Source organism: Pipistrellus kuhlii, unplaced genomic scaffold (genome assembly GCF_014108245.1).
Source record: "Pipistrellus kuhlii isolate mPipKuh1 unplaced genomic scaffold, mPipKuh1.p scaffold_m20_p_2, whole genome shotgun sequence".
In the NCBI taxonomy this organism is placed as follows: Eukaryota; Metazoa; Chordata; class Mammalia; order Chiroptera; family Vespertilionidae; genus Pipistrellus; species Pipistrellus kuhlii.
Window position 1 is genome coordinate 169,033,031 of NW_023425515.1, and position 12,244 is coordinate 169,045,274.

Here is a 12,244-nt window from a genome sequence, read left to right on the forward strand (position 1 = left end):
CGTCCCAGGGACAAGCTGCCTGTGTTATACCCTCCCTCGGGAGCAGGCCCTATCTGGGGATGCAGGCTATGACAGAAGGAAGGAGAGGTCCCTTCTTTCTCCTTGAGCCTGGGAGCAGTCCATGATGAGGAGGCCCCTCAGACATAAGAGTGAATCTTCTGTCAAAAAAAGAGGAACAAACCCTCGATAGTTTTGCTCAGTCGATAGAGATTTGGCCTGTGGACTGAAGGGTCCAGAGTTCAATTCTAGTCAAGGGCACATTCCTGGGTTGCAGGCTTGATCTCCAGTAGGTGGTGTGCAGTAGGCAACCAATTAATGATTCTCTCTCTTCATTGATATTTCTCTCTCTCTCCCTTTCTCTTTGAAATCAATAAAAAATATGCTTAAAAATTGTTAAAAAGAGGGACAATAGGGTTGGGAGGCACCTCAGAGCTCATCTTCTCATAGCCTTCTTTAGGTACCCTAAGCCTCTCCTTGCCCAGAGCCTGATGGTCAGAGCCTGGGCTTGCACACTGTCGGGGACAAAAAGCACTCTGCCACTGGCTAAGCCAAAACCTGGCTCTCTGGCTCTGGTTCCATCCTGCGGAGCTCAGGAAATTCAGTCTGCCCTTCTCTCCCCCGTGGGACAGGTCTTCTTGGCTAAATAGACAGCTCTTCCTCCCTCTCCTGCCACCACCCTCCTGCCTCTATGCTAACTACCTCCAATGCAGATGTGCCCTGCTCTTCCCCACATAGTCTGCTTTCTCCTGTGCTTTGATAGGGGCTCAGCTTTGAGTGCTTTGGTCTTAAAGATAAATAAAGCACCTAGGGAAATCTTCTCCCTGCTCCCTAGAGAGAAGGGAGTGGGTGTGGGACCTGGGAGAGGGACCGTCTCCCTCTCTGAAAACCCCTAGGCAGAGGGGAGCTGGGAGACAAGCTGAGGCAGAGCACTGCCCTTCCTCCTTCCCTTAGGCTGGAGCACAAGAAGCGGCATCCTAACCTTTTCCAGCTCCCCGAGGAGAACATCCTAGAAGTGTGGTCTCTGCCAAGGGTTCTAAAGCCTTTAATTTGATTTTCCTCACACAAGCAATTGTTGTAATTATTCTGATTAGGAATCATTACCCAGTACAGCCTCTGCACCCGACAAGCACAATGCGTCCAGCAGCAAGCTGCAGTGGGGCAGGCGGGCCCAGCCGCACCTCCTGGAGGAGCCGACAGCAAACAAAAGCCATCGATGGGGAGTTCTGGGTGAGTTAATGAAGTGCTCACATGCCACAAGAAGCCAACGCTAAAGCTAAACAAAAACACCTCTAGTCCCCGGGGCCAGTCCCACAGTGCCACAGCTCAGCCCCCCTCCAACCCAACGTGCCCAGCGCAGGCCGGCCAGTACTGGCCAGCACTGGAAAGGGTGGGGGCTCTTTGCCAGCCTCCTGGCAACACTCGGACATCTTGTCAGTAACCCTGACGGGAACAGCTGGAGATGACAGATCAATGGTTCAATACCCTCAACAGCATGTCACTGATGTGACAGCAAATGTTATTCTAATCAAGCCATAATCATAGTCAAATTACACAGCCACATTCTCAGGAGGGGCGGGAGAGAAAGGCAGCGGGAAGAGATCAGAGGTCAGGAATTAAAGGTCATTCAACCTACCTCCAACACTTGCTGCAGGCTTGGCTGACCGTCCACCATGGCTTGAATAATCCCGGTGAGCTGAAAGGAAAGAGAAAGAGCCCATGAATGAAAAACTCGAAGCTAGAGTTTCTGTTTTTCCTTTTCTTCCTGTTTTTATCCTCCTACTGTAAAGAACTCTGCCCTGCACTGCTTTAGGCTGAGAACCTGGCAGAAGCTTTGGGAATCAAGCCCCAGGACACACCGTAAACTTCCCAACAATATCCTGGCCCTGAAATAGATCCACATCTCCCTGCTGATCACAAGGTATGTCTCATACCTGTTTCAGCTTTCATTTGCAAGAGGAAAAAAAAGAAAAAAGATTTTACATGTCTTTTGTGTTCTATAGGCTCAATGACTCCTCACTAATTTCAGTCTAAAGTAAATCACCTCCAAGCTTCACAGAAGCTTCTGTCAGACTTAGGCAATAATCACATAGGACAGGCACACTTGGTTTCAAGTCCACCCCTTCTCTGGGCCTCGATGTCCAGCATTTCCCCATCTAACAGCAGTGGAGGTCCCACAAGCTCCACCCTTCACCCTGTGTACCTGGAGCCTCAATACCAACTAGCCAAGCAGGAAACAGGCACCTTTAACTGATGGGGAAACTCAGGCAAAAAGGCCTAAGGTACAAACCTGGTCTAGAGAACTTCTGACTCACGGGACTATGCTCACCGAGGGCAGGCTTAGGTTAAAACGAGCTTACTGCTTTGTTTTGTTGTGTTTTGTTTTGTAGTAAAACAAAAAACAAAAAACCCTCAAGCGCAGACTAGAACATATCACCTCAAGGACGTGAGGCAGAAGGTCTGCATCCACAGAACAGGACTCAGCTGGAAATCACCATGCCCACTGTGCCCCTGGCTACTTCCAGAGACAGGAGCATCGAAGGTTTGCTTGGATACTTCTTTTTATTTTTCTTTAAGTGTTGGGGGTGCAGATTAAACTCCAATTAAACTATAATTACATTTAATGAATACCAAATACCCAACTCACAGAAACCGCTGGCACTAAGAGGGAAGGTTATTTTCTCACAGTGACTTACACGGAATGGTAATACACACCTTTCAGGGAAGAAATTTTCATTTTAAGAACGCTGAGTTCCTCTAGGTGGGTTTCTGTAGTTCATCAAGTCATTATTAGGTGGTATTTTAAGGAAGTGTAAGGACACAGCCACTCTATTTTATATTCCAGAAACTGTTTTTATATTAATCTGTATTTTAATTGGGTAACAGCTGCTGCCTACAGACTTCCCATGGTCTAAAAGGAAAATAAATTAGAAAGATTAACTACACTGTTGTTTCAAAAGGCTTTAACCCACAGCATGCCCACCCGGCTGGCACCTCCACACCCTTTCCTTGCTTGAGAGACCAGAGAATTGCCCAGCAGAGGGAGGGCTGAGCCAAGGAGAAGAACAGATGGTCTACTGAGGGCTGGGGGCAGGGAGGAGACGAGCCAGGGTCAGCAGCTTTAATCCTGGAGTGCTAAGACTCCTCTGATTTAGTCAACGACTATTCATGGAGAGCCTACACTGCGCTGGCCCCATTCTAGGAACTAGGGAGTCAGCAGAAGAGGAAAACATGAAAGCCTTCACTGGATCTGTGTTCTTTTTGGCAGCCCTTTCCTATGCCCAGCCCCGATACCACCCAAAGCATGTACACCTTCCAGAGCCACACACTGAGCAGGCAGTTGCCATGTTTTACCTCGGCATACAGGGGCCAGAGTCCAGAGTAGTCCTGTTACCAACTCCAGTTCCATATCCAGATGACCGCCTACTGCCCATGTACCCACCACTGCCCTTCCTGGCCCAGCTTCTCTCCTGCTTAGTTCTTCCAGGACCGAGCTCCATCCCCAAACTTAGAGCTCTGGGTCAGGACTCTCCTGGGAGAGGGCCCACAGCCATTCTTACTTCTTGGAAAGCTGCAGGGTCTGCGGGCCAGTCTCATTTCTGGTCTGAGTTTCTGGGACAAGGGAGGGCTACTCCTTCTCTTGGCTCCCACCAAGGGTCACTCAGATGAGCTCAATGCCAAAAGGCTTCCGGACACACAGGAAACCAATGGCACCCTTGCCAAGAACCCTCCCTCCTTGGAGATGGAACTTGGGTCAGCATCTGTGTACCCCAGAAGCATTTGCTCTGGGCCCTAGGAAAACCCCTGGCTTGGGAGAGAAAAATCACTCTACCAAAAAGGAAAACCAGGCGCTGCTCTGAGGGAGCTTCTACAGATTAGGCCCACCTCTTTCCACCGTGGAGGTGGGGGAGGGGGCTCTAGGATTCTGGGGCTTTCTCAAACTCTCTCCAGTGGTCAGTGATCCTAGAATTACCAGTTTGAGAAGAACCTAGTAAGCTTAACTCCCTCTGTCTTGATGCTTCCCATACCACACTTGTGGTCCAGCAAGACAGCTTACAGCTGACTTCCCAAAGGACTTGGCTCAGCCCCAGAGACTCAGAGGCTTGAGCTCTAGGTTCAACTAGAGGCAGTCTTCCAGGGGGAGGCCTCATTCGCCTGTGTTATTAATTCCTTCAAGGATGGACTATTATCTTTTCAGCTCTGCCAAGGCACTGGCTGAAGAGGGAGTGAAATTAAGAAAGTTAGTCCCTCTGCCTGATACTGACAACCAGGAAGACACCTGTAAGACTTAGACCACAAGCTATGAGGGAGAGAGACAAGAGACAATTTAATAGAATAATTACTGAGAAATCCTACCTTAGGCATAACTTAAATCTTTCATGCTACAGTTTAAGCTCATTTCCACTTGGGTTAATATATATTTGTAAAAAAGCTTTTGCATCCTCACAATGAAAGATACTAGACCAAAGCCAAGTCTTATTGAGCTGAGAACCAGAGCTCACAGGCTAAACAGAGCTCAAAGACCTTAACCACTTAAAGCAGGAGAGGTGAGAGGAAGAATTAATGTGTGTTCTGTGGCTCCTTTCACTGAGGGATTACAGATTAACTCCCGCTTCTCCAGACTCGGGAACCACAAGGCGAGGGGCTTTTGACCCTGACTGATAACATGGCTGGTTACTGAGATTCCCTACCCACACAAGGGCTTTGTCCAGGAATGAGCTGGCTTCATCGCAAACACTAGCAACTGCAGGAAGCAGCCCAAGACACTTGGTGCCAATAGTATGTCAGCATCCAGCACTTTCTCCTTTCACAGTTTATCTCCAACACAATCGTATTCTGACACCAAGACAGTTTGTTGATTACATAAGCACTTGTCTATGGTGTGCAATCTGATAATCAGACCCACTCTTTGTCCTCAGACAAAAAGACCAATAAATCTCACCCTTTATAAGTACAGGTGAAAGACAAAGCCCTTTACTGGCATTTAGCAAAATGGGTATTTTTCTAGTTTTGTTTTTTTTCCACGACAATGACAATGACAATGACTGCCCATGGTCAGGGACTGTGTGGCAGTCCAGCTGCTGGTGTCAGAGATCTAATGAGCTGGAGCAGAATCTAGTGATAGGGATAGGGCTTGGGAAGGAATGAAATATATCCCATCCCACCCCTGTCAGAACCATGTCTCCAGGCTATCAACTGAAAGTAAGAAAGGACCTCAAGGCCAGTAACATGTTCATTACACAGAGAGATAGAGTGTCTGTATGTGGGCTACAGACTCACCCGAAGCAGAATCCCTCTTCCTCCTGGCAGTACTGAGCCTATCTCCTTCTCCTCAATACTAGCATGTGCTCATGTGTATTCATGTGTGTACTCATGTGTGATTTGTGTGTACACACACACACACACACACGCCAGAGTTCTTAAGAACTTGTGCATGATAGAAAATCCTACCAGAAGAGCTGCTTAGGCACAACCAGGAGCTTTGGGATTGTTCCTCACTTACTAATGAAAGGGTCCCTCTAGCTGGAAGGGCAATTACTGCCAGGTTGGATGAGGTCTGAGAACAATGGCCCCCATCCTGTGTCCATGCCTCTCTCTGCAGAGCGGTTCCATATGGTATGGAGACAGGGCAATATTTAGATGACCCAAGGTTTTCCAAAGATTTTACTTCTCAAAAAAGCAAGTCAGCAGTACAGTTACTCTAGGAGAGGCAAGGTGTGGTCGAATAACTCCTTGACAATATTAATCCATTTAAGGAACATGTATTAAGTGTTTGGTTGGTACTGGGCCCTAATGATGGGACAAAGATGGATCAGATCTAGTTTCTGCTCACTGAGTTTAGTGGGGAGACAAGATAAATAATTACAGTTGAATGTAAATGATCAGTGTTATGTTGGGGTGAACACAACCCAACCTTCACTGAACACAGTCTTAGGGGACAAGTAGGGCTGGGGGAGGAGAGAGGGAGCATCACCCAGGCAAAGGACCATCATGTGCAGAGGCAGACTGTGAGAGGGTGACGTTTGGATGAGGGAAGTGAGGGGAAGATGAAGCTGGGAGATATGAGGCTGGACAAAAAGGCAGGGACCATGTCAGGGAGAGTTTTGAGCTCTGGAAGCCTGCCACACTTTCATACTCACAATAAGGATCTCCCAACACCACCGTGCCTACTACCGTGTTTCCCCGAAAATAAGACCTACTTACAGGTTTCCTTCTGAGTGAAATATAAGGCATCCCCCCCAAAATAAGGCCCCCTCTAGGCTAAACATGAGAGATTTGGTCCACTGATTCTGAAAGAAATGGAGTCACAAGAAATTCACCAGGAAATTCAGGAATTGGATTGTTATGATGATGTTCCAGAAGATGATGACATGATTGTCACTGAATAAATGAATACATTCTTGATACTGTAGGATTCACAGTTTGTCTGGTTTGTGTTGACAACTACCGTACTACCGTACCGTATACAGGTAAAAAATTTCCTTTATTTTCATTTAACAATAAATGTTTACCGTATTCTTCTTCATGGAAAAATAAGACATCTCCTGAAAATGAGACCTAGCGCATCTTTGGGAGCAAAAATTAATATAAGACACTTTCCCCTTATTTCCGGGGAAACAGGGTACCATCCAAATGATGTATATATATGTCCTTGAGTGAAACTTTCTAGAAGTTTTCATCATAATCCAACAATCCCTCCCCACTCAAAAAAAAAAAAAAAAAAAAAAAAAAAAAGGCAGCAGCCCTACTCTAAAAAACCCCTTTTCCCAATACTATCGAGCATCTACTCTTGCCCAGGCAGTGCTCTGCTCCAGTCCTAAACAGGCAGCAAGCTTGACAAATCTGGGCCTCCTTGTCTATGCCACGCAGCCTTGCCGGAGCTGGATCCCCCAAGGGGAAGTTACACACAGAGGGGAGGAAGAGAAGGACAGAGGATACTACACTTTCAGGCCCATGGAGGGCTCAGGTAACTAGCTAGTTTAAGGAAAGTTTTCCCTCTCCTCCTCTAAGGAAGGGGATTTTCATCATCATTAAAATGTTGATTTTTCAAAAGGGGCAAAAAAGACAATTGGTATCCTCTGGTGGCATAGGTTATTCTCAGGGAAGGGGGAAAAAACAGTAGACCCCAAAAAAGAGAAAGAACCTCAACGTCATTAGCTGGAACAACAAAAGACTTGAGAGACTAGACACCTTGGCAGGCGGAGGCCTGCAACAAAAGGCTCACCTGAGTTAGGCAGCAAACACTGGCATCAAACCCAGGAATGACCCTCTGAACCCCATATCTGGGCCCTCCCACCATGGCAGGCAGGCCCTTCCCCAGCTTCCTCCAACCAAGATTGTTTCGGAGTTTCTCAAGAACTTGATTCCTCCTGTTTCACTCATATGTAAAAGTCGGCCTCTAAATGAAGGCACAAAGTCTTCATGTATCCCAGCCCCAAATTCTGAAAGGATTCTGGAAACACTCATGTTCCCCCATCACCTGTTACTACATATTTTTGACCATTCTTGTGATTTCACCACAGCCTGTGACCACCACAGAGCATAACATAACTCATCCCAGGGGAGAGCAGGCACAAAAGGCTCTCCGAATAGTCATGAGTCAGAACTCTTAAGGGGGCCTCTCCGCCAAGAGCTCATTTGAGCCTCCCACAAGCATATTTAAGATCTCGGTTTCCCAGACTGGAAAATGGGGCCAATGCTAGCCTGCTGACAAGGTGGCTGAGTACAGTACCAGCCTAGGACAAGGATAAGGACATTTCAACCTTGGCCAGGCTATGCTCATACCCGCACTGGATTGCCCTTCTCTTTCCTCGGTGATGGTGTGCTTCCTACAAACTCAACTGATGTTTCACATAGGGCTGTTTTCCTCAGGACAGAGAAGCATCACCAGAAAGCTAAGAAACCCCGAACCTCTCCTTCTAAGAAGCTGAAATCTTCACCTCTTGACAAGGGATCCTAAGGGAAATCAAACTGAAGGAATTTGAGCCCAGAAGCACCATCCTGCTCCTTGACTCCTACTGCCCAGTCACCAGGAAGGGTAGGGATTACAAGAAAGGGAAAAGTTTGGGAAAACTGGGACAGATTGTTCCACTGTTCTCCCTGGATCTCCAATGACCAGAGTGGCCCAAATGGAGTGGCTGACTTTGTAAAGAGCCAACTGCTGGGTCCAACGTGCACCAGCCTTAACTGCTGATAAGACCTAACTTTCCCTAATGAGCCTATATACCAATGACCCAAAAGCTCCTGCCCCAGTGGCCATTGCTGCCACCTCCAGGGCCCTTACCTCTGTGCAGAAGGGAGTAAGCTGTGGATGGATTACGGGCTGGACATACATGTGAAAAGTAGACTCAATCTCCATAGTCCGGCCATTTAGCTTCAGGATGGGGAACTCGATGATTTCCTGGAATGGCAAATACACATTAGAAGTGTTTGTTTGTTTTTAAATCAACCACCCTAATATATAAAAAGCCAGGGGCTGTCACGACCAACCGAAACAACTGGATGGACGACTGAACTCAGGCTGGGTGGGGTGACGAGGCCAGCAGGGGGGTTAGTGAGGGATGATTGAAGAGCAGGCTGTCTGGGCCAAACAGGCTGGCAGAGGGGCGATTGGGGATGACCAGGCTGGAAGGAGGCAGTTTAGGGGCCATTAGGCCAGCAGGGGGGGGGGCAGTTAGGAATGACCAGGCCAGCAGGGGTGGGGGGGGCCAAGGGGCATGTAGGTTGGTGCGGGGGCAGGGGGGCAGCTTGGGGCAACCAGGCTGCGCAGAGGAGGGGGGGCAGTTGGGGGCAACCAGGCCAGCAGGGGGACACTTGGGAGTTACCAGGCCAGCAGGGGGCAGTTAGGGGTGATCAGGTAGGCAGGCAGGCAGGCAGTTGAGCAGTTAGGAGCCAGCAGTCCCGGACTGTGAGAGGGATGTCCTAGATTGGAGAGGATGCAGGCTGGGTTGAGGGGACCCCCACCCTCCATGCACGAATTTCATGCACTGGGCCTCTAGTTTCAAATAATAACTCAGAGTTAAGAATGAGGGAGTGTTTTGAACTCATTACCTCCTGCTAGGCCAAACCAAGACTGAGATGATGCAAACTCAGTCAAGTCCTAACCCTCCCACTGTGAATACGCTCACAAGTTCCAGGGACTGGACACATGACCCATACCTGTTGTCTCTGGAAAGGAGAAGGTAGACACTAGAACAATCTGCCCCAGTTTCCCCAAGTGGTTCTCTAGCAAGTGGTTCACTGGAACTCCTAAAAGGGGGCCTTTACTTCCCCTGAGCCAGGTCCCTACCCTGGAAGGGGCCTGAATGTCCAGCCATCAGACCGATGCACAGGCTCCTATATATGAAGTTTAAACAGAGCTGAGGAGTTTTATTAGTTTTTACAAAAACAATAACAACAAAACATAATAAAGCCAAAGGGGATAGTAAAAAGGCAAAAACTGAGTAAGAGTAATAAGAGCTACTGCCTCCCACCTTTCTTTCAGCAAGCCCTCCCCGTAGGCAGCTCGCCCACCCCAAATCGCTTAACCAGCCCTTCCCAGTCCACTGGAACGTAATGGAAGAGAAGGAGGAGTGACAATTTGTTTGGTGTCTCCAAGATTAATTTGTCTCCGTTATTTAATAGAGATGCACAGCACCAAGGTCCTGGTGTGCAAACAGGCTTGCAGAAGGCTGGCTGTGCAGCAAGCCTCATACATCGCTCCTGGGAAGGGAGGAATGCACCGGAGGGGGGAGAGGGCAGGAGAGAGCACACACGCACCAGAGAGAAGAGGGAAGGCGCACAGAGAGAATAAAAAAAATTATTGCTTTTTAATATTCAAAAACAGTTTGCAAAATTTAATCAAAGCAGAGGAAAAGCTAACATTTTTACCACTTTGACATTTTTATTAGCGCTTTCATAAATTTTTAAAACATGAATGGAATTAGTTTACAACACAAAAAAACTGCCCTGAAAACATCTGGAAGAGACAAATAGGAAATAATAAAAAAATAAATAAAAGCAAAATCCTCCGAGTAAAATTAGCATGTGGAAAAGGCCTCCACTACAGAGAGCAAGACAGCGAGAGCGAGAGTGCGCGAGACAGAGAAAGAGAGAGAGAGAGAGAGAAAGAGAGAGAGAGAGATATATATCTGCCCACCCAGTGGTCCCAGCAGTCAGTTCGGGAGCATCCCTATCCCAAGTCCCCCATTCTGGAGAGAACCTTTCCAGTATCACTAAAATCAAGGCAAATTGGTTCTGTCCAGGGACAGCCTGAAGAAGCAACAGTGAAATGGTTGAACCTGGTAACACTCAGGAAACAAGCACAAGGAAAGACAGGAGAAATGGCAATCTCCAGGGTCGCCAGATATCCTTCCTCCAGCCCCCTAAACATACTCATTATTATCTGGCTTATTTCTAAAGCACCCATTTTTATCCAAAATGGGTGCTTTAGAAATACAGCAGAAATGCTTCATACAGCAGAAATGAAGACCAAACCAAGCCAGTCAGATTTCATGTTGGAGAAACTAAAACAGTTCTGGTTGCCTGGTCTCTCTGGGGTGATCCCCAAAGATGGGAAAACTGACAGGAGCCCCTCAAAATAGGAAAGAAGGGAGGCTGCAAGGCTGAAGCCAAAGGGGGACAGAGAGGAGGCCCAGGCTGCTGCTTAGACTGGGTGATGCTTCTCTCACATGTTCCCCAATTCCCTGGCCTCTCATTCTCCACAATGCACTACGAAACTGGCCAGGTGGAAGAGTGTTGTGCTAAAAAACAAAGTTGAGGCGCGCGCGCGCACACACACACACTCACACACACACACACACACAACATACATATTGGTCCCTCTGAAAACTCAGATCTCCAAAGCCTCCAAGAGCAACTCTGGGGTGGGGCGCATCTGAGTCAGGCTTATCTGGTTCCCAAATTTCTAATGTATCTTTCATCTCCCAGTAAGCAGAGAAATACTTCCCCAAGAAAGAGCTCCATAGCCTGGTGAGTTTGACTGCCCTGGTGTCTCAGGAAACAAATACAGCCAGCTCCTCCCTAACAATGTTAGCTGGACCCACAATGAAATTTAACCTGTGACACAACTGTACTTTTCATTTAAACTTTCATTTTGAGAGAAGCAGTATTTGGAGACCTGCAGTTTGTCCTGCTAATAAAGACAAGTGCTGGGACCTTTAAAGATGTCATTCATCTTTGGCTTTTATTAAATTCAATTTTCTTAAGCCCGTGATACATTATGAAATTAGGGGTTGACATTCCTCTGGAAACAAAAATATATATATCAAACACAAAGAGGAAAAAACCCTCTATTACCAAGAATTTATGGCTTAAAGTTTATCTCTTTTCGTTTTTTTACAAGCACGTGGCTTGTTTTAGATATCTGAAATGTTATTATGGATCTAAATTTCATTAGTATTTATTATAAAACAGTAAGCGCTTCAGCTCTTGTTCTGACCAGCGAGCACCGAGTCAATATCCCCAGTAGATTCTCTGAAAACTTGGCCTGCGGATTTCCCCATTGCAGCTCTGTCTTCAAACTTTCCTGCTGCTGGCTTCTTCACCCCTGGGGAAAGAGAGCCAACTGAAGTGCTTACACTTGTTATCACCCTCCTAGAGAGGAGGAAAAAGTCAGCCTCAGCTCCATGAAAAAAGAGGGGTAACTCACAGAGGTTACCCCAAAATTATAGGTTGATCACATTAATTTCAAGAGCTTATGAAGATGTGCTTAAGTGCCAGCTTGAAAAGTTACTTAAAACTTACTCCTTCCCCTTCCCCTTTCCCCTCACTCAATTTCATCATTCCCTTAGAAAGATGAAAAATGATGAAAGAAAGAAGTTTTGTTGTTTTGTTTTTGTTTTTTAAGGAATATTGAGTATCTGCTTGAATAAAGGTAGTGCCAGGAAAGAAAGAAGAACCACTTTGCACTTACCAGCCCTCTTCCTCCCCTATTAATAGTTTCACAATTCCTTACATTTGCATTCAACTAAACGGCCTGAACATCGACTGTGTGCAAGACACTACAGGTGTTGGAGCGGGATTTAGAATTAGGATGTAGTCTCTGCTTTGGAGAAGTCCGCAGACTAATGAGCAGGACAGATACATGGACAAATAATGAATAATGCACTAAGATAGGTATCTTAGTGTCCGACTTTTCAGTTTACAGTGTGCTTTTAAATATATTTTTCTTATTTTACCCTTATTAATTTTGGAAGATAGGTCATATCATCATCATGAGGTCATACATCAATACTATTAAACATCT

General features: G+C 46.8%; 1 protein-coding gene across 18 annotated transcripts in view; it reads right to left on the reverse strand.

Annotated features, from left to right (window-relative positions):
* The window catches only part of ERI3 (ERI1 exoribonuclease family member 3), a 126,363-nt gene that overhangs the window by 83,981 nt on the left and 30,138 nt on the right, over positions 1 to 12,244 (reverse strand). For all 18 annotated transcript variants that reach the window (XR_006742204.1, XR_004989074.1, XM_036444430.2 and 15 more), the window contains 2 exons: positions 8,282 to 8,398; positions 1,634 to 1,693 (listed from right to left, as the gene is read on the reverse strand). Coding sequence is in view for 16 of the 18 variants with exons in the window: in XM_036444430.2 (XP_036300323.1) it covers positions 1,634 to 1,693; positions 8,282 to 8,398 (177 nt within the window). In the remaining 2 variants the exon portion in view is untranslated. The remainder of the gene's footprint in view (positions 1 to 1,633; positions 1,694 to 8,281; positions 8,399 to 12,244) is intronic.